General features: G+C 54.7%; 1 protein-coding gene across 1 annotated transcript; it reads left to right on the top strand.

Moving 5' to 3' along the window:
• The first annotated feature begins 2,015 nt into the window (after window positions 1-2,015).
• On the top strand, window positions 2,016-21,096 carry SMUG1 (single-strand-selective monofunctional uracil-DNA glycosylase 1). Its single transcript, XM_039514984.1, has 3 exons — window positions 2,016-2,110; window positions 12,255-12,541; window positions 19,010-21,096. Exons 1-3 carry the CDS (start codon window positions 2,062-2,064, stop codon window positions 19,535-19,537), a joined length of 864 nt encoding a protein of 287 aa, XP_039370918.1. The 5' UTR covers window positions 2,016-2,061; the 3' UTR covers window positions 19,538-21,096.
• Window positions 21,097-21,596: the final 500 nt, after the last annotated feature.

Genomic DNA, 21,596 nt, shown 5'->3' with positions numbered 1-21,596 from the left:
TTGGTTTTCACCTAAGGAATAATTAGACTGGGTCATTTTCATGGGATAATTGAATAAGGATCACTCTGCCTGGACTCGGTTCTTTGAACCACAGCGAATCTCCCAGCCTCTGGTAAGGCTGCCTGCTTTTCCCAGTCTCTATGCTTCCCCCAGACCGAAGGGGAAGCATAGATCGTGCATAGGGACTCTAGATTCTACTGGGTAAGGGTCAAGTGTGATTCAGGGACATGAGGCCTCGATTCAGATATATACAACTACTTCGGAATTGCCAAACCAGATCAGATCAGTGGTCCATCGGGCCCAGTATCCTATGACAATGGCCAGTATCTGAGGCTTCAGAAAAAGGAGCAAGAAACTTCATACTGGGGAATTAGGGCCAGATTTTCAAAAAATCTCCAGGCCAAATTTCCAAGCCTTCAGCACCTCTTACTATTATTTATTCCTGTACTATGGTAGCGCCTAGGAGCCTCAGTCATGGACCAGACCCCTTTGTGCCACACAAACACAGAACAACCCCACAATCAGCCACAATCCAGCACAGATAACTCTTGTGATTTTAGCATGAATCTCAAAACATTTGCTGTTTTTCTTCAAGCTTCAGCTCCAGGTGATTACACACTTGAAACCATGACCCATAAAGACTCATAACGCAGAAGGCAAATAGAGGAAAAAATAAAAAGAAACAAAACAACTCCCCCCACCAATGAATTATCATATTGTAACATCTCATGATTTTTAAATCAGTCTCATGATTTCCTGGGTCCTGACTTATCATATTTGAACATTTGGGGCCGGCCATGATGTATTATTGTTTATTTAGATTTAAAATAATTAAAAGCCAATGCTTTAGCCACCCTAACACATTCTTGATCATACAATAAAACACCAGCAGCATTAAAGTTATCATTTCAACAGGAACTCAGACACCAACACCAACACCTCTTCTTAGTTGTGGGAACCATATCCTGAGCCCTCTCTATAAATCCTAGCATACACATCTAACTATATATAGTACACATTTTTTGTGTGTCTGTGTGGTGGGGAGGGTTGCACAGTGCCTGGCACAATGGGGTCCTGTGCTGCTGCAATACAAATGAAAGGAATAATATATCCTGTAGGTGGCTTGGAAAAATCTCACCCAGGATGTTTAAGATTTCCCCCCTTTTAGTCTTTATGAGATTACAGAGTAACAAATGGAAGGACATTTGCAGTATGACTGACCCCAACTGTAAAACTTTACCATGAATGAATCAGGCCTTGCAAAATCATGAGACTAGCTTAAAAAAACATGAGATTTTTATCAAAAACGATTGATTTGGGGTTTTCTTTACCTTCCGGTTGCTGAGCCATTAGGGTCACACCAGGGGTCGTGTTTTCAAGCTTTTCTCGGCATTATGAGAGCTAGAAACGTACTCTTCTTTTTCATGTAATTCTATGACTTCAGGAGTTGGGTCTTTTAAAAAAGCATCAAATAGTGTGAGACTTGTGATAAAATTGTGAGAATTGGCAAAATTGGGGTTTCTTTAAGACAAATTATCTGTTTCTATTTTTCAACTATGTCCCTATAACAATGTACCCAGCCACCCACCACCCTGTGTGTCCCTATAACACACACATACAATTCTGTGTTTTTAAAACAAACACACACCCACACCTGTATGTGCATATAACCACTGTGTCCTTATAACACACACACAACCCTGTGTCCTTATAACACACACATGCCTGTGTGTCCCTATAACACCCACACCCGTGTCCCTACAACACACACACAACACCTGTGTCCTTATAACATACTCATCCACCTGTTTGTTCTTATAACACTCCCCACTCGTGTCCTTTTAACACAGACAAACACATACACATGTCAATTGATGCTGCTGTAGCAGTGAACAAGGCATACACACGCTTCTGCCCTTCGGAACTACATCTCCCAGCCTCCCCCGCGCTCTCAGGAGCCTGCTGGGAGCTGTAGTGCGAGGGTGGAAGGGCTGCAGCTGAGTGCCAAAGGGACGTGGAAGGCGGAGAGACTACAGCTCCCAGCGGCCATTGCGAGGGCACATGGGAAGCTGGCCGCCCGGGGGGAGAACCCTGAGCTTGGAGGAGGCAGGTAAGGGGCGGGCGAGTGGGGTGGCGGCGCTGGGACCCGGGGCCCGTAGGGTGAGGCAGGAGGGAAGAGCTGGATGCTGCCCCAAGGGGGGGAGTGGAGAAAGGGAGGTGGGGGAAAGAGAATGCAGCCCTCCCTTTGTCTGCCTCCTCCCCCCTCCCATGGGGGAGGGGTGCTAGGAGGGGGAGCTGGGAGGGGGAGTGAAGAAGGGGAGAGAAGGGGGTGCTGGGAGGGGGAGCGAAGAAGGAGGAAGTGGAGGGGGGAGCTGGGGAGGCGGGAGCTGGGTGGGGGAATGAAGAAGGGAGGGAGTTTGTTCTCTCCTCCCCCCTTTCAGTTGGGGTGGAGCACCCTCTCTGGCACCCTGGGAGCTGCCCCTCCCTCAGTGTGATGCCCGGGGTTAGTTTGCAGCTTGGTCCAGGCTCCCTGATTTGACTCACCCTGCTCCCCTCCCGCAAGGCATCCCTGTCTGCATCATTCTGTTTGTTGTGGCGTGAACCCAGCCACGCTCGGCTTTATCACCAGCACAGAAATCTGGGGGCAGCAAATGGGCAAGAGAATCAACGCGCAAAGTGACCCGGAGAGATTCAAGTTGCCGATAATAGGGGGCAAATTCAGCCTTGAGCCCCTGCCCCTGTGGAGAGGGCAGATGCACCTCAGATACAAAGGAATGGGGGTTTCATGAGCCCCCGACAGCCACACTTCTCCCTCACGATGAGTTTCTCTTCCTTTTGGCTCCTTGGCCCTGCCCTAGTAGTTTTATATATGTAACCTAGTCTCAGTCTCCACACGGACAGCACGGGATCAGAACCAGGAAGCCTCTCCAAGAGTCTTGGGGAGAGATCCCCAGCATGGAAAAATGTGAGACCTGCCCTGTTAGCCCCCCTTCTCTGCTTAAGCCCAAGCCAGTGGGGCCCAGCCAGTGGTACCGTCTCTCAGATTGTCCCTGTGGACACATTGCTAAGTTGACAAGGCCCTGAGCTATTTCCAGGCAGCAAAAAGTCAAGATTGTGCAGGGGTTAGAGTGGGGGATTCAGTGCCAGACAGCCTGGCTTTCACTGGTTGTGCCTCTGGCTGGCTGTGTGACCTTTGGCAAGACGGTTAAGCCAATGTTTTTTAAATTGGCCCCTGATTTTGGGTGCCCAGATTGTGACAACTTGGGCCTGCTTTTTGAGAAGAGCGGAGAGCCCACAGCTCCCGTGGATTTCAGCTGAGCCTTTGACTGCTTAGCCCTTCATGGTGTAAAATTGGGCACCTGAAATCAAGGGCCTCTGTTTGAAATGTTGGCCATCTGTGAAATGGAAACATCAGACTGCACCTGAGCTGGGCCAACAGTTAAAGAGTTTGACGGGTGAGTATTTTCACAGATAGAAAGTGCCGCATTTGGATCTCTGTGATGGGACATGATTTGCATGGATCAAAATGTTCATGAGTCCCAAATGTTTCCCCAGTTTTAGCTCTGCTACAGATGGCGTTTACAAGATCTCTCCATCTCTGCTCCCTTTGTATCACACCAGCCGCGCTCTGTCCAAATGTGGCTGGCTGGGATTCATCGGTGCAGTGTCTAGATTGGCCAGAGGTGACGCTGTAGAGCAACTCGGGGTGCTCCCCCTGCAGTGCTTGTGACAGGGAGTAAGAGGTCGGGGCTGGGTATTGAATTAGAATCTCTAGTGTGTTGCTGTAGGGATTATCAGAGAATTAAGGGTGGATTTCAACCCAGGGCTGGAAAGGGATCCGGGGAGGCCTGCTGCACATCCAGGCAGCTCCCACTCCTTTCCATCCCAGCAGTGAGAGTGCAGACACATCCCAAACTTACGCCTGCCGATCCAGCTGCCATTACAGGGTCCCAATGACAGGCCCTCAAACGTTCTGAGCTTTGATGTCGGCCTTGCTCCAGGATAGGAACACAGAGAATGTAGGCCCTGGGGGCTCTGTGCATACCCCTGGCCCCTTCCCTGCCCCCATTTTGTTGGTGAAGACCTGGCGTAGTGAGCAGAGCATCCCATTCCACCTACCTAGGGGCCTGTAGGACGATGCCAAGGACTCCTCCCCGCTTGCCCCTATGCCTAGGGAATCTTCTTTTCATCTCTGCTCTCCAGCCCCCTGACAGAGGGGAGCTTCATCTCCATAGCCCATTAGCAGGGGGTCAGGGACCCAGGGAAGGAGCCTGTTAGTGCTCCTTGTGCCGATGGGTTTTGCGATGTGGCTTCCTGTCCCCCAAGGAACTGAACCAGCACCTGCCATGTCGCTCCCCACTGAGCAGCACTCCCATGGTTGTGTCACTGTGGGCCCTGCCTGGGTTTGAACTGGTGACCTGGAGATGAAAGGTTCAGGGACCCATTCCCAGTGCACTCTGTGGGTTTGAGTGGTGCCCCTGTCAGATGGTTAAGGCTGGCCCGTCAAGTAATCTGATCTGCTGGTAGCGACCCCTCTGGGCCTGTTTTGCAACCTAGGCCAGGTCAGAGGAGCTGCATTGCAGCCGATGTCAACAGCCCTTAGGCCTCGGACAAACTAGTTTTGCAAAGACTAAGCAGGGCAGAGGCCAGCTGCCTCTGGGGTTGGGGCCTTTGGCAGCTAGGTCAACAGTTCAGGTCAGTCCTGTAGAGACGAAGAGCTGTTAGCACTGAATGACGGTGAGTTTGGTCGGTCTCAACATTATTTGTATTACAGTAGCATGTAGACCACCCAACGATGTTCCCCATTGTGCTGGAGGCTGCACGGATCCATGGTGAGATGTCACTGCCCCAAAGAGCTCCTAGCCTATGGGCACAGAGAGAGGCAGGGACTGGACCTAAGTTGGTGGCACAGCTGGGAATAGAACCCAGGTGTCCTGGATCCTAGGGCAGTGCCCTGCTTTGGGCCATGCGGCCTCAGCCCAGTTTCACCAGCCAGAGGTACAGGGCATAAAACCCACCAAGAAACTTGTTCCCAGTTGGGCAGTTCCAGCAGAGTGGCCTTGGCTGGGATGTGGGAGGGGATTCTGCACTTGTTGCGTTGGCCCCGGTGTTTGGGGGAAGCAGATTCCAGGGGTTATTTGCTGACACCCAGTTTTGCACTCTGTAACATGAGCATCCAAACCAGGAGTGCTTTGCCAGCTCAGCCGGTTGGGGAAGCCAAACCACACCATGTAATTTGGCTGATCAGTTGTAGTCAAACCAGTCCAGCTAGAATATCGAGGGATGGGCTTGCAGGGAACCAGGCAGCACTAAGGGAAATCCAGTTATTTGGAGGAAGTGTTGATCGGCTGGCAGCTGCAGGGAATGAGGTGGAGTTAGTCACTGCAACCTATTTACTCAGCTGCAATTTGAGCATGGGGTGGGGGGGAAGGGGGGTTGGCCCAGCTGTACCAGATTTGTGAATATCTGGACAACATCATTCTCCCGCTGTGTCCATCGGGCCCCTAAATTCACTGAGCTGGGGAAGTGAGCGTGCAGTCTAGTGCCGAAAACAGGGGACTGGGAGTCAGGACTCCTGGGTTCTGTCCCTGGCTGTGGCAGGGAAGTGAGGTCTGGCGGGTGGGTGGGCGGGCAGGCTGGGAGTCAGGTAAAGATCCAGTTAGTGGATCTTCCACCATGATGTAGCTCAGATGCGAGCCAGCTCCTGGGAACCACTTGATTTAGGAGAGGTGGCCTGAGCTTTCTGCAGTATGGCTACTCTTCTGATTTATTTATTGCCGTGACACCTAGGAGCCCCAGTCACGGGCCAGGACCCCCTGCACTAACAGAACAATAAGATGTTCTCTGCCCCAGGGAGCTTCCCATCTGAGTAGTAGGCAAGAGACACCAGGTGCAGATGGATGGGGGATCCCACAGAAGGAAATAAAGAGACTCTCATGTGCTGCTCATCTTGCATGAAGGACTCAGTGGGTGAGATTGGCCGGTGCTACAGAGGAGCAGGGCCAGCTTTAGGAAGTGCGGGGCCTGATTCGAATAGTTTCGACGGGGCCCTGGCAGGGGTGACTCACCCGGTGGCGCTCCGGGTCTTTGCACCGGGTCTTCCGCGGCACTGAAAGACCTGCCGCCGAAGACCCGGAGTGAGTGACGGACCGCCGCCGGGTGAGTAAAAATTAAAAAGGCGCTTAAGTTCGGCGCTGTTCTTTAGGGCGCGGGGCCCTCTTAGGTGCGGGCGTGGGGCCCAATTCGGGGGAATCGGTCTAAAGCCGGCCCTGCAGAGGAGGGTAGAGTTTTGGGCCAGAAGGGTCCATTAGAGCCTCTATATCACGGGCCATTCAATTTCGCCAGTTACCTCTGTATTGAGCCCAATGGCATTAGGTAGACAAAACCATTTTTGTCCTCAGGAGATGTATGGCCATGAAAGCGCGGGGCGCTTGGCCAAGTTGTGACTTTTGCTGCCCTGTGGCAGTGTCCACAGGGGACGTTCCTGCGTGGCAAGCTGGGGCGCTGGAGATTCACACCCTGACTTGCCGTGCAGTAACTCGCCATGTAGACAGACCCTTGTGCACCACAGGCAGAGAACAGGGGAGACAGAAATGCCCCCGATGCCTGAGGCCCCTGGAGTGGTAGGGAGCTGATTAGGTGGGATATGCCGACATGATCCCAACAGGCGATCCACGCCCCATGCTGCAAAGCAAGGTGGAACCCCTCCCCGCCCCCAAGGTCCCAACCAATGAGCGGGGGAGTTGTGGCCAGGTGGGAATTCCTTCCTGACACCCCATCAATAATGGTCCCTTCTGGCCAGGGGCGACTCCAGGCCCCAGCACGCCAAGCGTGTGCTTGGGGCGGCAAGCCGCGGGGGGCGCTCTGCCGGTCGCCGCAAGGGCGGCAGGCAGGCTGCCTTCGGCGGCTTGCCTGCGGAGGGTCCACTGGTCCCACGGCTTCGGCGGACCTCCCGCAGGCGTGCCTGTGGAGGGTCCGCTGGTCCCGTGGCTTCGGACCGCCGAAGCCGCGGGGCCAACGGACCCTCCGCAGGGAAGCCGCCGAAGGCAGCCTGCCTACCGTGCTTGGGGCGGCAAAATCCCTAGAGCCGCCTCTGCTTCTGGCCTTCAAATCTATGACCCAAATGGATGGGAGCGTCCTCCATCACTGGACAGCAGAAATAATGTCCCGTACCCAAACCATGTGACTTAGCTGACCAATGGTAACAAAGCCAGCCCACCTGGAATATTGTGGGAGAGGGGCTTGCAGGGAACTGGGAGGGACTAAGGAAAATCTAGTCCTTTGGACTGGCTGTCTCGAGTCTCCAAAGCCCCTCCGTGCGGCTACCTGGAATCTAGACCATCCCCGTCCCCTGCTGGGGAAATGGTTTGTGACTGATGCTGCGTGGGGAAACTTGTGTCCCGTCCCCTTCCTGTGTTAAAAGCTGAAGGCATCCCCTTTTCCAGCAGGTGGAATGGTGCTAATGCATCATCTGGGAGCATGGCGTTCCTAGGCGGTTTCCATCTGGGGCAGATGGCTTTATACCCTGCGCAGTTGGCAAGGGGATTACATTTCGGTGCAAACAGAGTGTTTGATGATGGGACAACCCCTTCCCCCCTGCATTGAGGGTTTGAGGTTCCCCGGGTTAGGAGGAGGTCGGGTGGCAGGATACCCCCATAAGGGCAGAAGCAATTGTTTGCTCTGTTTTTGAGCTCATGATTATTAATGTTACCCAGACTGAGATCAGGGTGCTGGGTGCTGGACAGACACAGAGCGAGACATTTCCTGCCCCAAAGACCTCACAGTCTAAATAGACCAGAAGTGTGAGGAGAAACCGAGGCACAGCTCGAGGAGGTGACTTTACCACAGTCACACAGCAGGTCAGTAGCAAAGCCGGGAACAGAACCTAGCTGTCCTAAGACCCAGGCCAGTGCAGCCACTGCACCACATTGCCGCTCGATCACTTATTAATAATAGCAACAAATTCTGTGCGATTCTAGGACAGCACGTTATCATCCCTTGACCTCAAAGTGTATTTCAAAGGAAGGTCCATGGTCGTTATCCCCATTTTACTGGTGGGGAAACCGAGGCGCAGCTTGAGGAAGTGACTTACCCGCAATCACACAGAGAATCAGCGTTGGGGTCAGAATAGTGCCCAGGCTCCTGCTCTTACCGCTAGACACCACCTCCCCTCTGTGAGCTGGGCATAGAACCTAGAAGCCCTGACACTCAGCCCCCCGCTTTAGCCACTAGACCCCACTGCCCTCACAGAGCCGGGGATAGAACCCAGGAGTTCTGCTGGCACTGCTGGATCACACACGTCTCCCTTTTCCAGAGAATCGTTTCTCCTCCCAGTGGACAACACAAACGTTTTGAACAGGAGAGTCGCGAATGTCCCATTCGCAAACACCATCATCTGGGGCTAAAATCAGGGACCCTTTTGGCCTTCCTGGTTCTCTTGCCACGTGCCCGGTGCGTGGCCAGATGCTGGTGAGGAACATGTACTCCACAGTCCTAGGCACTGTCTAGGCTGGGTTTGGCTCCCACTCCGGCAACCGGCATAGCTGCACCAGTGCAGGTAGGCAACAGTGCAGTTTGTGCTCGGAGAGCTCACGCCTGCTTGGGAGTCAGCTGCATCAAGCCTAGTGCCTTCGCCTGCCTGCCCCAAGGCTGCAGCTGTCTAAGCCCTAGTCAACTGAATTTGGATTGTTCAGGGGTGCCTTGATCCTAGTCTACAGGGGGTCCCAGTCTAGCAGGCCAAGGTCTAACAAGGTCCAGCGGTGGAAGTTGAAGCTGGATGCATTCAGACTGGAGCTAAGGTGCACGTTTTTACCAGTGAGGGTAATTAACCATCGAAACGATTTACCAAGGAGCATGGTGGGTTCTCCATCCCTTGTCAATTTCTAAATCAAGGTCAGACGTTGTTCTAAAAGATCTGCTCTAGTTCCGACAGGAATGATTGTGGGGAAGTTCAGTGGTCTCAGTTACACAGGGGTCAGAGTAGAGGATCAGAGTGGCCCTTCTGGCCTTGGAATCTATGGAAAATATCCCTGAATCAGAGCTTCAACCCTGCCTAGCTCTTGTTTGCAGAGTGCTTAGAAATCCTCAAGCGGAAGGGGGTGGAAAACAACCTGCTATTGTGGGGGTGTTGCGTCAGTCTCTTCGGAAGCATCACCTGTTGGTAGGAGGGAGGACCAGATGGGATCTCCTGGGACACCGCATCCAGTCCCTGCTGTCTCAACAACCCCATCAGATACGCCCATTCAGAAATTTAGCAAGCTCCTGCTTCACACTAGTTAGGTCCTTTGCCCCGCACTGTCCTAAGGAGACGGCTCCTGGATTGCCGTCCTTTGATGGTTAGTTCTCTGGCCTGTACCATACAGGACATGGTCACAGTGGTCCCTTCTGGCCTTAGAATCTCTGAATCTGGGAACAAAGCCTTCTCGTTCCCAGCCTCGGTCACCAGTTTATCCCCATTCATTCTTGTGATCGGAGAGGTCTGATACGCCATTTTCCCACCCGCTGTGCTGATACCCCCGGGCTTCCCGGCGCTGGGCAGCAAGGTAGGATGCAGAGAGGTGGTGCAGTAGAGGGTGGTGTTTTTGTAGTGGTGGGTCACATCCCCGGGCGGGGGTGGGGTGACGAAAGGCAATCACAGGGATTGAAGATATTGTTACAGTCTAAGCAAAGAAAATCTCGTCTCCCCATTTCCTGACCGTTCAAGATCAGGTACTGTCTGTCCCTGGCTCGAAACGCACACAAAGCATCACTTATACAGGCCTAGCGTTGTTTGCATTGATCCATTTTTTTACTCTGAAAGTAAACGTGCCCAGTTTTGATTCAGCCAAGGGGTTGCCGCACTGCAAAGGTTGAGAAGCGCTGGCCTAGTGGCTGGGGCAGCGGAGTAGGGTTGCCAGGCATCCGGTTTTCGAAAAGGGACCCTGGTGGCTCCACTCGGCACAGCTGGCCGGGCTGCTAAAAGTGGTTGGCTGCAGCGGCCGACTCTGTGCAGCTCCCAGAAGCGGCCGGCATGTCCCTCCAGCTCCTAGGCTGGGAGCCACGGCCAATGGGAGCTGCAGGATAGGCACCTGTGGACGGGGGAGCGCATGGGGTCCCATGGCTGCCTCTGCATCTAGGAGCTAGCGCAGTAGTTCTCAAACTTTTGTACTGGTGACCCCTTTCACATAGGAAGCCTCTGAGTGTGACCCCCCCTATTAAATTAAAAACACATTTTTATATATTTAACACCATTATAAATGCTGGATGCAAAGTGGGGTTTGGGTTGGAGGCTGACAGCTTGCGGACCCCCCCCCCTGAAATAACCTCGTGACCCCCTGAGGAGTCCTGACCCCCAGTTTGAGAACCCCTGAGCTAGAGGGACATGCCGCACACAGCCTGGTGAAAATGAGTGAATGAGCAAGGGCAGGGGAGAGCAAGCGATGGAGGTTGGGGGCGGGGCCTCAGGGAAGGGGCGGGACCTCAGAGAAAGGGCAGGGCAAGGGTGTTTGATTTTCTGCAATCAGAAAGTTGCCAACCCTAAGCTTGGCCTGCTGGGTGACTGTGGACAATTCACTTCCCTAGTCTGTGCCTCAGTTTCTCCTGCTGTCCCTTGTCTGTTTAAACTGAAAGCTGTCTGGTTGGGGACTTTTTGTTCTCTGTTCGGACAGCTCCTAGCACATTCGTCCATGACGGGCTCCTAAGTGCTACTGTAATACACCTAATAAATAATGTACAGCACCTAGCACAGTGTGGTCCTGGCCTAGATGCTACCATAATGCACCTAAATGTATTGCACAGTACCTAACATAATGGTGTCCTGGCTCATAACTGGGGCTCCGAGATGCTACCGTAATACACCTAATAAATACTGTACAGTGCCTAGAGCACAGGGGTCGTGGCCCGTGAGTGTGGCTCCCAGGCGCTGCTGTAATACACATAATTAATAATAATAATAATAACGGGGTCCTGATCTTGGTTGTGTGCTACCGTAATTGAATGATAATGCTTGTTGCAAGCGCCTTACGGTTGGGCTCTTGGAAGGTTAATTTTCTCCTCCCTCACGTGCGGAAGTGCGAATCTGGGTTTTGTAGGGGGTGTGTGTGTGTGTGTGTGTGTGTTTAATCACAGCACAAAGCGTTTATAGATTATTTACAGTAATGGTTTGTATCTGAGCGAATGCTTTACTAATTACAGTCATAAAAAGGGCTATAAAAAGCACATTCCCCGTGGAGGGATCTATGTGAAGGTCTTTCTTGGTTCACTTGTAACCAGGGCTACGACGAAATCACTCATCTGAGTTACAGCACAGAAAGGATTCTGGTACAAAATAGGCGGTCTGGGGATGTGGGATGAGGCCTTTCTCCTCTAGGGGGCGCTGGCTCCAATCTGGCCCAGGAGTGGGGGGACTGGCTGGTTCAGAGGAGATAGGCTCCATATCCCATTACCCCAGTTCCTCTAGGGGGCACCAGTTCCAGTCTGGCCCCAGGCTGCTGGCGGCGGGGGATGGCTTAGGGGAGATGGAATATGGGGCATTTTTCCTCGGGGGGGAGTGGGGGGCTGGCTGTGATCCAGATGCAGGGTGGGGGTATTGACTAGCTCAAGGGGGTGGGTAATGGGATATGGGGCCTTTCCTGTTGGGAATATTGGCTCCTGTCTGCCTCAGGGTCAAGGGACTGGTTGGTTTAGGAGAGATCAGGGAATGGGATATGGGGCCTTTCACCTCTAAGGGGGCCCCAGTTTCAATCCAGGTCATTGGCATCAGATGCTCGAGGGTGCTGGGTACAGGGTATGGAGCCTTCCACGTCTAGAGCACAGGTTAAAATCTGGCCCCAGGTCAGGGCCCGGCTGGCTCAAGGGAACGGTGCTGCCTTTCACCTTGAGGCTGTAGGTTTGAATCCGGTTCCCGGCCAGGAGGACTCGGTGGCTTGGGCTGGAGTCATTGACTCTAAGGGCGCCAGCTCCCTTCTACCTGGGCCAGCGGGGGTGACCCATCCACGGCGGCCTCTGTCAGGCGAGTTTGCTCGGTCTCGCGCTGCCTCGGAGTGGGACCAAGCTGGTCCTCTGTTGGCAACCCCAGCAGTGGCACCGCGGAGACCCAGCCCCCCTCTCCACCCTGGCAGCAGGCGCTCGGAGCTGCACGTGCCCTGTGGATAAGCAGGGGGTGTGGGAGGGAATCTGTTCCCTCACAAGGGATCTTGAAAATGGCCCCCAAACATCACACGTCTCCCCCACCTCTCCTGCCGGGTGGTTCTTACTGGCTAGTGTCTGTTTGGCAGGAGATGGCAGCATGATGGAGCAGCCGGATGCTCCCCTCGGTGCCACCCATGTGGGTCCGCCCTTCCCCCAGGGGGACGTCCTGGCCACCCAGTTCCTGGAGGCCGAGCTGGAGCAGAACGTGCGTCTCAGGGAGCTCTCCTTCCTCGACCCCGTCTGCTACGTCTACAACCCTCTGGAGTACGCCTGGGAGCCCCATGAGGACTATGTGAAGAGATATTGCCGTTCCCCCAAAGAGGTGCTTTTCCTCGGCATGAACCCCGGCCCGTTCGGGATGGCACAGACCGGGGTAAGGCAGCCCGTCCCACGGGGGGCACCTGGTAAGGGGGGCGAACAGGGGAGGTGGGGATTGGAGCAGCGACTGTGGGCAACGTCTCGGCCCTATTGGGCATTTGGCCGTTGTTTTCAGTGGGCCCAGGATCTCGTCCCGGGTTGTTATGGGCCCTAGAGCCCTTTAAGGCTTTAGGTAAGATCAGTCTCCCCACATTCGAACTGGAATCTTGGGGGCCGGGGCAGAATTGGGACATGTCTTGAGTTGCACGGTGGGTGCATTGGAAGTGCCTGCGAGACCACAGCCAGTGTGTGGTGATTGCCGGGGGTAGGGGAGTGGGGGTGGTGGTGAGACCTTGCACGTTTGCACCAATGGGCCAGATCCCCAGCGAGTGTCAATCAGCCATAGCTCCATGGAAATCAATGGGGCCAGACCCCAGCGAGTGTCAATCGGCCGTAGCTCCGTGAAGTCAAATAACGTTAGTGTGGGCATTATAGCACAGCATAGAAGCCCCACCCAAGATCTGGTTGTGCGCCCGGTGCTGCACGTACACATAATGGGAGGCCGTCCCTGCTCCATGGAACTCACAATCTACATATATAAAGAGCAGGAGGGGAAACTTGCCCACGGGCACATGGCAGAGCTGGGAATAGAACCCAGGTGTCCTGGTCCAGTACCCTACCCTTTGGACCATGACACATTTTGATGATGTACCCCCTGGGGGTGTGCTCTGTTCAGTGGCTGCAGCTGGGAGCCGCGAGCTGGTTGGTTGATACAAGGCAGCTGGTTAATATTAATGGCATTAATTCGGGGAGTAATTAGGCGCCTGCGCTGCAGCAGGATCTCCCGCTGTTAACGCTCATCTGCCCAAGGAGCTGCAGCTCCTTCAAGTGCTGCTTGTGTAGCAGGCTCTAACATCCTGGTTCCCTGTGCGCAGGTGGGACCAGTGTTCCCTGCTGCCTCCTCTAACGTTTGACTGGACGGGGGCCATGTAGATCCACTCCTCCTTTGATGCCATGCCAGGAAGCAGAGCGGAAAGCTGGTGTCAGAGTCCAGGGCTTGCGAGGATATTGCAAAGCGCTAGCGCATGCGCACACGTGTGTGTGATTGCTGCCCTCTACTGTATGGAACCAGAACTGCTCTACTGTGTGTCATAGGCTCTGTACTACTAATGGAGAGTCTCCTTTTACTCAGTGAGAAGACGGAGGGTCCGGTGGTTCGGACCCTACCCTCGCACTTGGGAGACTGTGGTTCAAGCTCCTGCTTGACCGCAGCCTTCGTGTGAGACTTTGGGGGAGTCTCCTAGCTGCTCAGTGCCTCAGTTTCCCCCGTCTTTACCTTGGGGATGATAGCCCTGCCTCACAAGGGGGTTTTGGGGCACTCAAATGCAGTGGTAATGGTACTATGTAAGTACTCTAGATAGACTGAGTTTCCTGCCTGGCTGTGATTTGTTACCGTGGTTTAGTCTTGCTGTTTGTTTAGTTTGTGAATGCAGCCACCTCTGGGGTGGGACACAGCAGCTGTTTACACTTCACCCAACACTGAAATTACTATTATTACTATTATTTTATTATTTATGAGTATTGTGGTAGCACCTAGGACACCAATTTTCAAACTTTTTGAGTGGAGCTCCACCTTTGAATTAAAATTTTTGGTTGCGACCCCTCCCCCCGGGGCTTTCAGGGTGGGGGAAGGTGCCTGCAATGGTCTCTGGGGGCGGAGACAGCACTGGGCATGGAGGCGTTGACACTGAGCCATAGGCTGGGTGGCCCGCTGAGGTGAGTCAGGGGTTGGAGGTATCGCTCCCGCCCTGAGGCCCCCTCCCCTGCACGGCCACTCGTTCCCCCGTGCCCCTAAACGTTCCTCAACGCCCTCCTAAGGGGGTGCGCCCCCCAGTTTGAAAACCTCTGATCTAGGAGCCCCGGTCATGGATCAGCACCCCATTGTGCTAGGTGCTGTACAAACAGAACAACAAGTCCGTCTCTGGTCCAGAGAGCTCCCAGTCTAAATGCAGCCACCTCTGGGCTGGGATGCAGCAGCTGTTTAACGGCAGCACTTTAGGAAAGGAAGTGAAGAAGGACTCTCTGTCCATACGAAGCTGCAGGGAGGGGTTTTAAGGTAACAAAAATAATGGAGTTTGACCAGGAAAACCACATCTCAGGAGGATCATGGGTAACTCCTTAGCCCTGCTGTCACTCAGGTGTCTGTCCAGCCAGCTCCTTCCCAGTCCCAGCTCGAGGACCTGATCCTGCCTGTACCACACTCAGGATCTCAGTGGGCACTGGGCTAGAGGGCTGGCCAGTTTATCCAAGTGACTGGCAGAGGTGGGAGGCTGCCCTGTGACTGCTTCCTCCCCACTCACCCATAGTTGAATCCATTTGCAGAGGGCCAGAAAGTGGGAGAGCAGAGGGGATGGGAGAGCAAGACGGAGACCCCTTCCCCCAAGCCCCTTCTCCCCTCCCGGTGCCTGACAGCTGCTCCATCACTGATCCTCTCTGACAGCCCCTGGTCCTGGGGTCAGAGGTCAAAGGATCAGCTAAACAAATCATTCAATAATGCGCTTTAATTTATATTGGGGGGTCGGAGGGTGCGGGGGGGTCTCCCGCCAAGCTGCATTTGTCCAGCTGCTAATTGGCAGATCTGGCGAGCAGAGGTGAGGGGAGGCTTTATCTTGACATTAGACCCAGGGGCGATCGATAGATGCGGGGGGGGGGTGTTTTGTGGGGACCGGGGGCTGCAGAGGGCGAGATTGGCTTCTCCTGAAATATGATTACAGATCAGGGCAGCGCAGGGCCAGGACCGTGAGGGCTGCCGCGGCAGGACCCTGGCACTGGGGGAGGGGTGGGACCCCCCTGGTGTTTTGTATCAATTCAACTTCTGTGCAGGGAGCTAATAACACAGGAGCCGGCTTCATTCGGCCGCCGTGGTCTCCTAGCCCAGGGCTCCTTTCTGGGGGCCAGCAGGGTTGGGAGTCTGCAGCCATTGGGGTGAGTGTTGGGGGCTTTGGGTTAGGATCCTTCCACCCCCTCGTGACGCCTCCGCCTCAGTCGCTCTCAGCCCTCATTCCCAGCTTTCCCAAACCCCTTCTGCCTCAAGAAACCACATCTGGGCATCTTCCCGTGACTCCCTCTTCTTCCCTTCCAATCCCCCTGCCATGCGAACCCCTCCCCGGGTGTGCCTTCCCCTGTCCGGCTCTCAGGGAAAGCCTCCTTTTAACAAGGCGTCTGTGTGCACTTTGGGGGTCAGGAAGCATGGCATAGTGGTTAGGGCACCAGCCTAGGATGCAGGAGACGTGGGGTCAAATCCTTCTTTTGCTACAGACTTCCCTGGGTGAGCTTGGGCAAGTCCCTTAGCCTCACTGCCTCAGTTGCCCAGATGCGGATAATAGCCCTACCAGGGACTGTGTGGGTAAATACATCTGAAATTGTGAGGCGCTCAGAGGCTGTGGTGATGGGGGCTGTAAAAGTGCCTGAGATAGATAGCAACTCTCATGTTCCAGGGAGCAGGCTGGTTGTAGGGGTCAGGAAGGTTTTGTTTTTCCTACCACGCCAGGACCAGATCTGCAGCTCCCAGTGTGATGCTCCTACCCAGATCCTCCAAAGAGTTCAGCTCCTGACATGCCACGTGCTTGAAGATCTGGCAGTTGGTAGCTCCGGGCCTCCCCTGGGGGCTGAGTCAGAGCTCAGATCCCATACTCTCTGCCCCAGCCTCCTCCTTCCCCTTCCCACACCTAACGTAGATGCTTCCAGCCTTCGTGCTTCTTCTCTGCCCCCTTTCCAAATAACCTCCATCCCATGGGGTGTGTGTGTGTCAGGGAGTAGAGCCACCATGCCCCTCGCGGGTGACCAGATGGCAATGGGCTGAATGCAGCCTCTGACCTCCAGGGTGCAGGTCTGGCCTGGCGGCCAGTGTGAAATGAACTGAGGGCCGAGGTGGCTGCACCATCTAATGCACCATGCTAGTGGGTGCTGACTGGCCGCCTCCTTGCCCATCTCAGCAGAGGCAAAGGTTGAACTGGGCTTTAACTGCCCTTCCGCCACAGGTGGACGGAAGCTGCAGCCCACGAATGCTGAGTCCGTGTGCGTAGCTTGCTCCGCTGCTCTCTGATCTGTGCACTCCAGCCCCCAGAGCTGGCTGTCTGGCGGCCACGAAATTCTCATTAGGGAGAAAATAACCAGGACCCTCTACGGAGACCTGCACCGGCAGAGACCAGCAATGGTGAAATCACAGCCTCTTGTGTCTCCTCTCACACTCTCCACCCCACGCTGCTCTGTTAACAAAGCCCAGTCTCTCTTCTCTGCAGCTGGGTCCGCGCTGACCGCTGTCCCTCTCGGCCTGGCATGTCACCCCTCAGTTCAGGCAGGGGAAGCACCATGGCTCCAATATGGTAACAGTTCCTCGTTTCCCCTCTGATCTCTGCCTGCAAGTCTCTCTCCTCCCAGCACTCCTGTTTCCTGCCCTGTTGGTCTGGTGCTGATGCTCCCTGCAGGGAGCTGGGTGCTCAGTCCTAAGGCAGCTTCTCCCCACCAGGTCCCATCCAGCAGAGCGCATGTGGGTTCCTTTTGGGCGAGTGTATTGCTGTGGGGGATATGATGCAGACGGGGGTGGGGGGCATCTCTGCTGAGGCTGCTGGTAAGGGGGACCAGCTGGGATGGATGACCCTGGTGGTGGATTTTTAGAGGACCAATGGCTACAGATCCACTGCCCCTCCTCACAACTCCCATCGGCCTGAGCAGCTGCAAATGAACCCGCCAGGATCTGGAGTGCGGCTCCCGGGTCTGTATCACTTGGGCGGCCGAGCCGCCTCCTCCTCCTGGGAACCTGGACTGAAGCCGCACCTGGCTGGGTCACAGTGGTGGAATGCTCTGTATCCCGATGGCACTCCCCAGGGGCCAGCACAGCCCCTCCACGCCCCACATCATTAGCCTTCCAGCTGCAAAGGGTCCAGGTTGTTTCTGGCCCCAGGTGACGTGTTTGCTTGCAGCTGCCTGGGAGTCTCACCTTAGGAGCTTCTTCTTGAGGACTGGCACAGAGGGAGGCAGGGGGCTGCAGGTGAGGATTGAGGGGCGTTGGCAGAACTGAGGGGGGAGCCCAAGGCTGGAATAGCATGAGGCTACAGCTTGGGATTGAGGGGCACCAGCAGAGTGGGGGGGGGGAGCCCAAGAGCTAGGGTAGCAGGGGGCTGCAGGTTGGGATTGAGGGGCACTGGCAGAGAGGTGTGTGTGAGCCCAGAGCTGGGGTAGCAGGGGGCTGTGGGTCGGGACTGAGGGGCATTGGTAGAGCTATGTGCGAGTCTCTCTCTCTCCTCTTCTGTCTCCCACATGAGCGGCCCCATCTGGCCTGTCAGCAAACAGCCTGCATTATTATTTTGGGGGGTGGCCCTGGGGGAGGGTGCCCCCGGTGTGTGGGTGGGGGGGGCGGGGGATGGCAGTGGGCTACCAGGAGATTGGGGTTCAGTGGGGAGAGATAAATCCTGCTCTGTGGGATTGACTCCTGTTACCTCCTTATTGGGAGTGGGGTCATTGTACCAAGTGTCCCTTCCCCAGTCCTGCTCTGGGAGGGGCTCTCCGGCAAGTGGGGCACCTGGTCAGTCCCAGGCATTGGCTTGTGTCTGTGTTAGGATGGGGAAGGGTGAAGCAAAGTCTCCCCCATGCCCCTTCTGCGGAGGCATCAATTCTCTGTGGCCGTGGTACGGCGGGATCCGAATCCCAGCCGGTTAGAGATGAGGCCACTTCCGACCAGGGAGTGCTTCCTTCCTCTGCCTGGCTGCAGAATGGGGTGGGGCGACGACTACAGAGAAGAGCCCTGGCTGCTCGCTCAGGCCTGGCAGGGATGGCTCCTGGGATGGGGCCATGCAGATTTTCAAACACGGCTGTTTGCTGGGGCAGAGGGTTGCAGGAGGAGGCTTGGTTGTCTCTGCTTTTTCTGTCCAGGTGGGTAAAAGAGGGGGGGGGGCTCCTGTGTTCAGTTCCCAGCTCTCAGAAGGGACTGGGGTCCAGTGGTTAGAGCAGGGGTGGGAGATGGGAGCCAGGACTCCTGCGTTCAGTTCCCAGGGCTAGAATAAAATAAGGGTTGTTTTTATACAATGTTTGTATAGCAGCAGTGGCCAGAGGCCTGGATACAGAATAGGAACCCAACCATCCCAGCGTGCTGGCCACTGCACAGACTGGGAGAGAGCCCTGCCCCAAAGAGCTTGCACTCTGAATAGACAAAGGGTGGGAGGGGAAACTGAGGCACAAAGCATTTTGCCCTAGGTCATCCAGCAGGCCAATGGCAGAGCCAGGGCCAGCACCTAACTCTCCTAATGTGATGCTTTATCCACTAGGCAACACTGCCTCCCATGGTGTCTACCTCCTTTGGCTTCCCTGATGCTCTTGGCTTTAGCCTATCAATGGCTGTGGCTCCAGCTCCATGGCTTCCCCTGATGGAGGAGGTGGGGTCTTGCTGGTCAGGCTCCTCTCTGACCCTGCTCTTGTTCCCCCACAGGTGCCCTTTGGGGAGGTGCGTCACGTCCGGGAGTGGCTGCAGATCCGTGGGCATGTGTCGAAGCCGGCCCAGGAGCACCCCAAGAGACCTGTCCTGGGGTTGGAGTGCCCCCAGACGGAGGTGAGCGGTGCCCGCTTCTGGGGCCTCTTCCGCTCGCTGTGCCCTGGCCCTGAGGCCTTCTTCCGCCGCTGCTTCGTCCACAACCACTGCCCGCTGCTCTTCATGAGCCAGAGCGGCAAGAACCTGACGCCGGCCGACCTGCCGGCCGCCCAGCGCGAGCGCCTGCTGCAGGTCTGCGACGACGGGCTGGCCCAGGCCGTACGCCTGCTCAGTGTTGCCATGGTGATCGGCGTGGGCCGCTTCGCCGAGCAGCGGGCCCGCAAGGCCCTGGCCTCGGCTGGCCTCCAGGTGCGGGTGGAAGGCTTGATGCACCCCTCGCCTCGCAACCCTCAGGCCAACAGGGGCTGGGAGGCCATTGCCAAGGCCAGGCTGGAGGAGCTGCGTGTCTTGCCCCTGTTGACGGGCTGAGCCTGGGGCAGGGAGGGCACCCCCCCTGCTGGAGACACTCCCTGGGTCTCATTCGTGGCCGATGCTCCAGGCCACCTAGGACATACATTTCTGTTGCCGTAGCCACTGACTAGCGGATAACAGGAGCCCCGTCCTGAAGACTGGGGCTTCCTGCACCCACACTACCTCCCCATACCCTCACCTGGAGTCTTGTTACCCACCATCTACATCCCCCATAGAGGGCTGCAGAGGAGCGGCCTCGGATCCTGCTCTCAACTGGTGTCTGATGGAGACAGGGACTGCAGCCTTCAGATCCTCACGAGCTGGGGGTTTGATTCAGGCCTCTCGTCAGTTCTGCCACCTCTCTGTGGCTGGGCCCAGTCCTGGTTGGAAGGGCAAGTCAGATCCTTCCACCCCGGGCTTGTTAGAAACCAGTTTGGTTCCCATGCTGCTCGGCCCCCTTAACACTGAGATGAGCTGGTGTTTGACATCAGGAGGCAGCTTGGAGTGCTGACCAATTTACACCAGCCCAGATCCCCTCCCTTGGTGTCCTGTTGTGACGGGTTCCCTGGGGTATGACCTGGAACTGTGGGATCGCTGTGCCTCCTTAAGCATGTTTTGCCAACCCCCGCCCCCCTCCAGGGGCTGTTATCATTCAGCTCCAGCATGCAGAGACACACCCAGCTAAGTTGCCTGAATGGTCTCCAAGCCACTCCTGAACTATGCAGAGGGAAACACCAGCACATCTCCCAAGCCCCCAGAAATATACCGTCTTACACGCCTCAAGACCTATTCTTGAACCGTGCAAGCTCATTAATTAGTTTGCCCCTTCGTCAAAGGATAGGGGACATGCACCAGCCTTTGTAATCTGAGTAGATTCCCCAAGCACTTTAGACAAACTCATTGCTAAAGATAAAACATTAAAGTAAAATCTATCTTCCTGTAGTTAATAAACTTAAGTGACTATCAGTGTTAGGCACAGAGGTCAAAGTTGGTTACATAAGGAATAAGAACAGACTTGCAATCTAACTTCTAACTTGAACAGACAAAGATTTACATCAAACAGCTTTTCTCACCCCTCTGAATGTTGCTGGTAGGTTACAGTTCTTAATACACAGGCCGGATCGCTCTCTCAGCCTGGGACCAATCTCCTCAGTTTAAAGCCTTTGTCTTCCCAGCATTCTTGTTGCCTTCAGGGGAGGAGAGAGGACAAGTGATGATGTCACTGTCTCTTTTTTTGAATACTTTCTTCCAGGTGCTAGAAAGATCCTTGCTGTGACATGGGGGTTAGGTAGCTTCCATTGCATATGTGGCCTCTCTGAGGAGTCTTAGAGAGTGGATTCTTCTTGATGGGCCATCAACACATGTCTGGCTGGTCCTGATGTAAATCTGTCTTGTCAGCTGTTCCTTTGTTGCCACTGAAAGGCCGGCGGTGGGCGATTCCCATTTACCACGTATCTCAGTTGTGACGTCGCACCCCATAATGCTTTATGGAAATATGTTTATAAATGTATATGTGACATAACTGGAATATGTTTTATGCTACATATGTCATGTAACATATCTCTGCAAAGGTTATGATCTACTGAATATATTCATCCTATTTGTATGCATGTATCGTTTTTGTGTTCGAAGTTATGAATATTGGCTCTGTACTCGTCTGATTTTAAGTAGCCTTAGTAAGGCATTTGGTCAGCTTCTTAAGAAAGGAATTTGCAAGTTAAGTGCCCAATCAAGAAACATTTAACGGACAATGGACTTTGGAAGACTCTAATCCACATAAGAAGTCTATCTGGGGACGTTCAAGGTAGCATGTGAATATGCCACCTGTAAAGTTCTGAGTCATGCATGGACATGTGAATTGCCCATGTGACTCCAAAACTCCAGCTTGCAGCTGGATTCTTCACAGGAGAGAGGAGGGGGGCTCCACCCACAAGAGAGAGTCTATTTAAGCCCCTGGGAGATCCCTCCATTTTGTCTTCAGCTGGCTCAAGAGATAGCCTCTCCACCCCCAAGGATACCTGAAAGAAACTGGAACAAAGGACAGTAACTGCAGGGGTGTGAGTGATTGCTGGACCCA

This window comes from Mauremys reevesii, linkage group 25, assembly GCF_016161935.1.
Source record: "Mauremys reevesii isolate NIE-2019 linkage group 25, ASM1616193v1, whole genome shotgun sequence".
NCBI classification, from domain to species: Eukaryota; Metazoa; Chordata; order Testudines; family Geoemydidae; genus Mauremys; species Mauremys reevesii.
The sequence above is the reverse complement of the archived record's forward strand: the minus strand, read 5'-3'. Positions and strand labels throughout refer to the sequence as shown.

Bases quoted from the DNA above. Each gene is read 5' to 3' on its own strand.
- SMUG1 (XM_039514984.1), top strand. From the start codon at position 2,062: ATGGGAAGCTGGCCGCCCGGGGGGAGAACCCTGAGCTTGGAGGAGGCA. The intron at 2,111-12,254 runs GTAAGGGGCGGG...TCTGTTTGGCAG, and splicing joins CCTGAGCTTGGAGGAGGCAG to GAGATGGCAGCATGATGGAG. The intron at 12,542-19,009 runs GTAAGGCAGCCC...GTTCCCCCACAG, and splicing joins TCGGGATGGCACAGACCGGG to GTGCCCTTTGGGGAGGTGCG.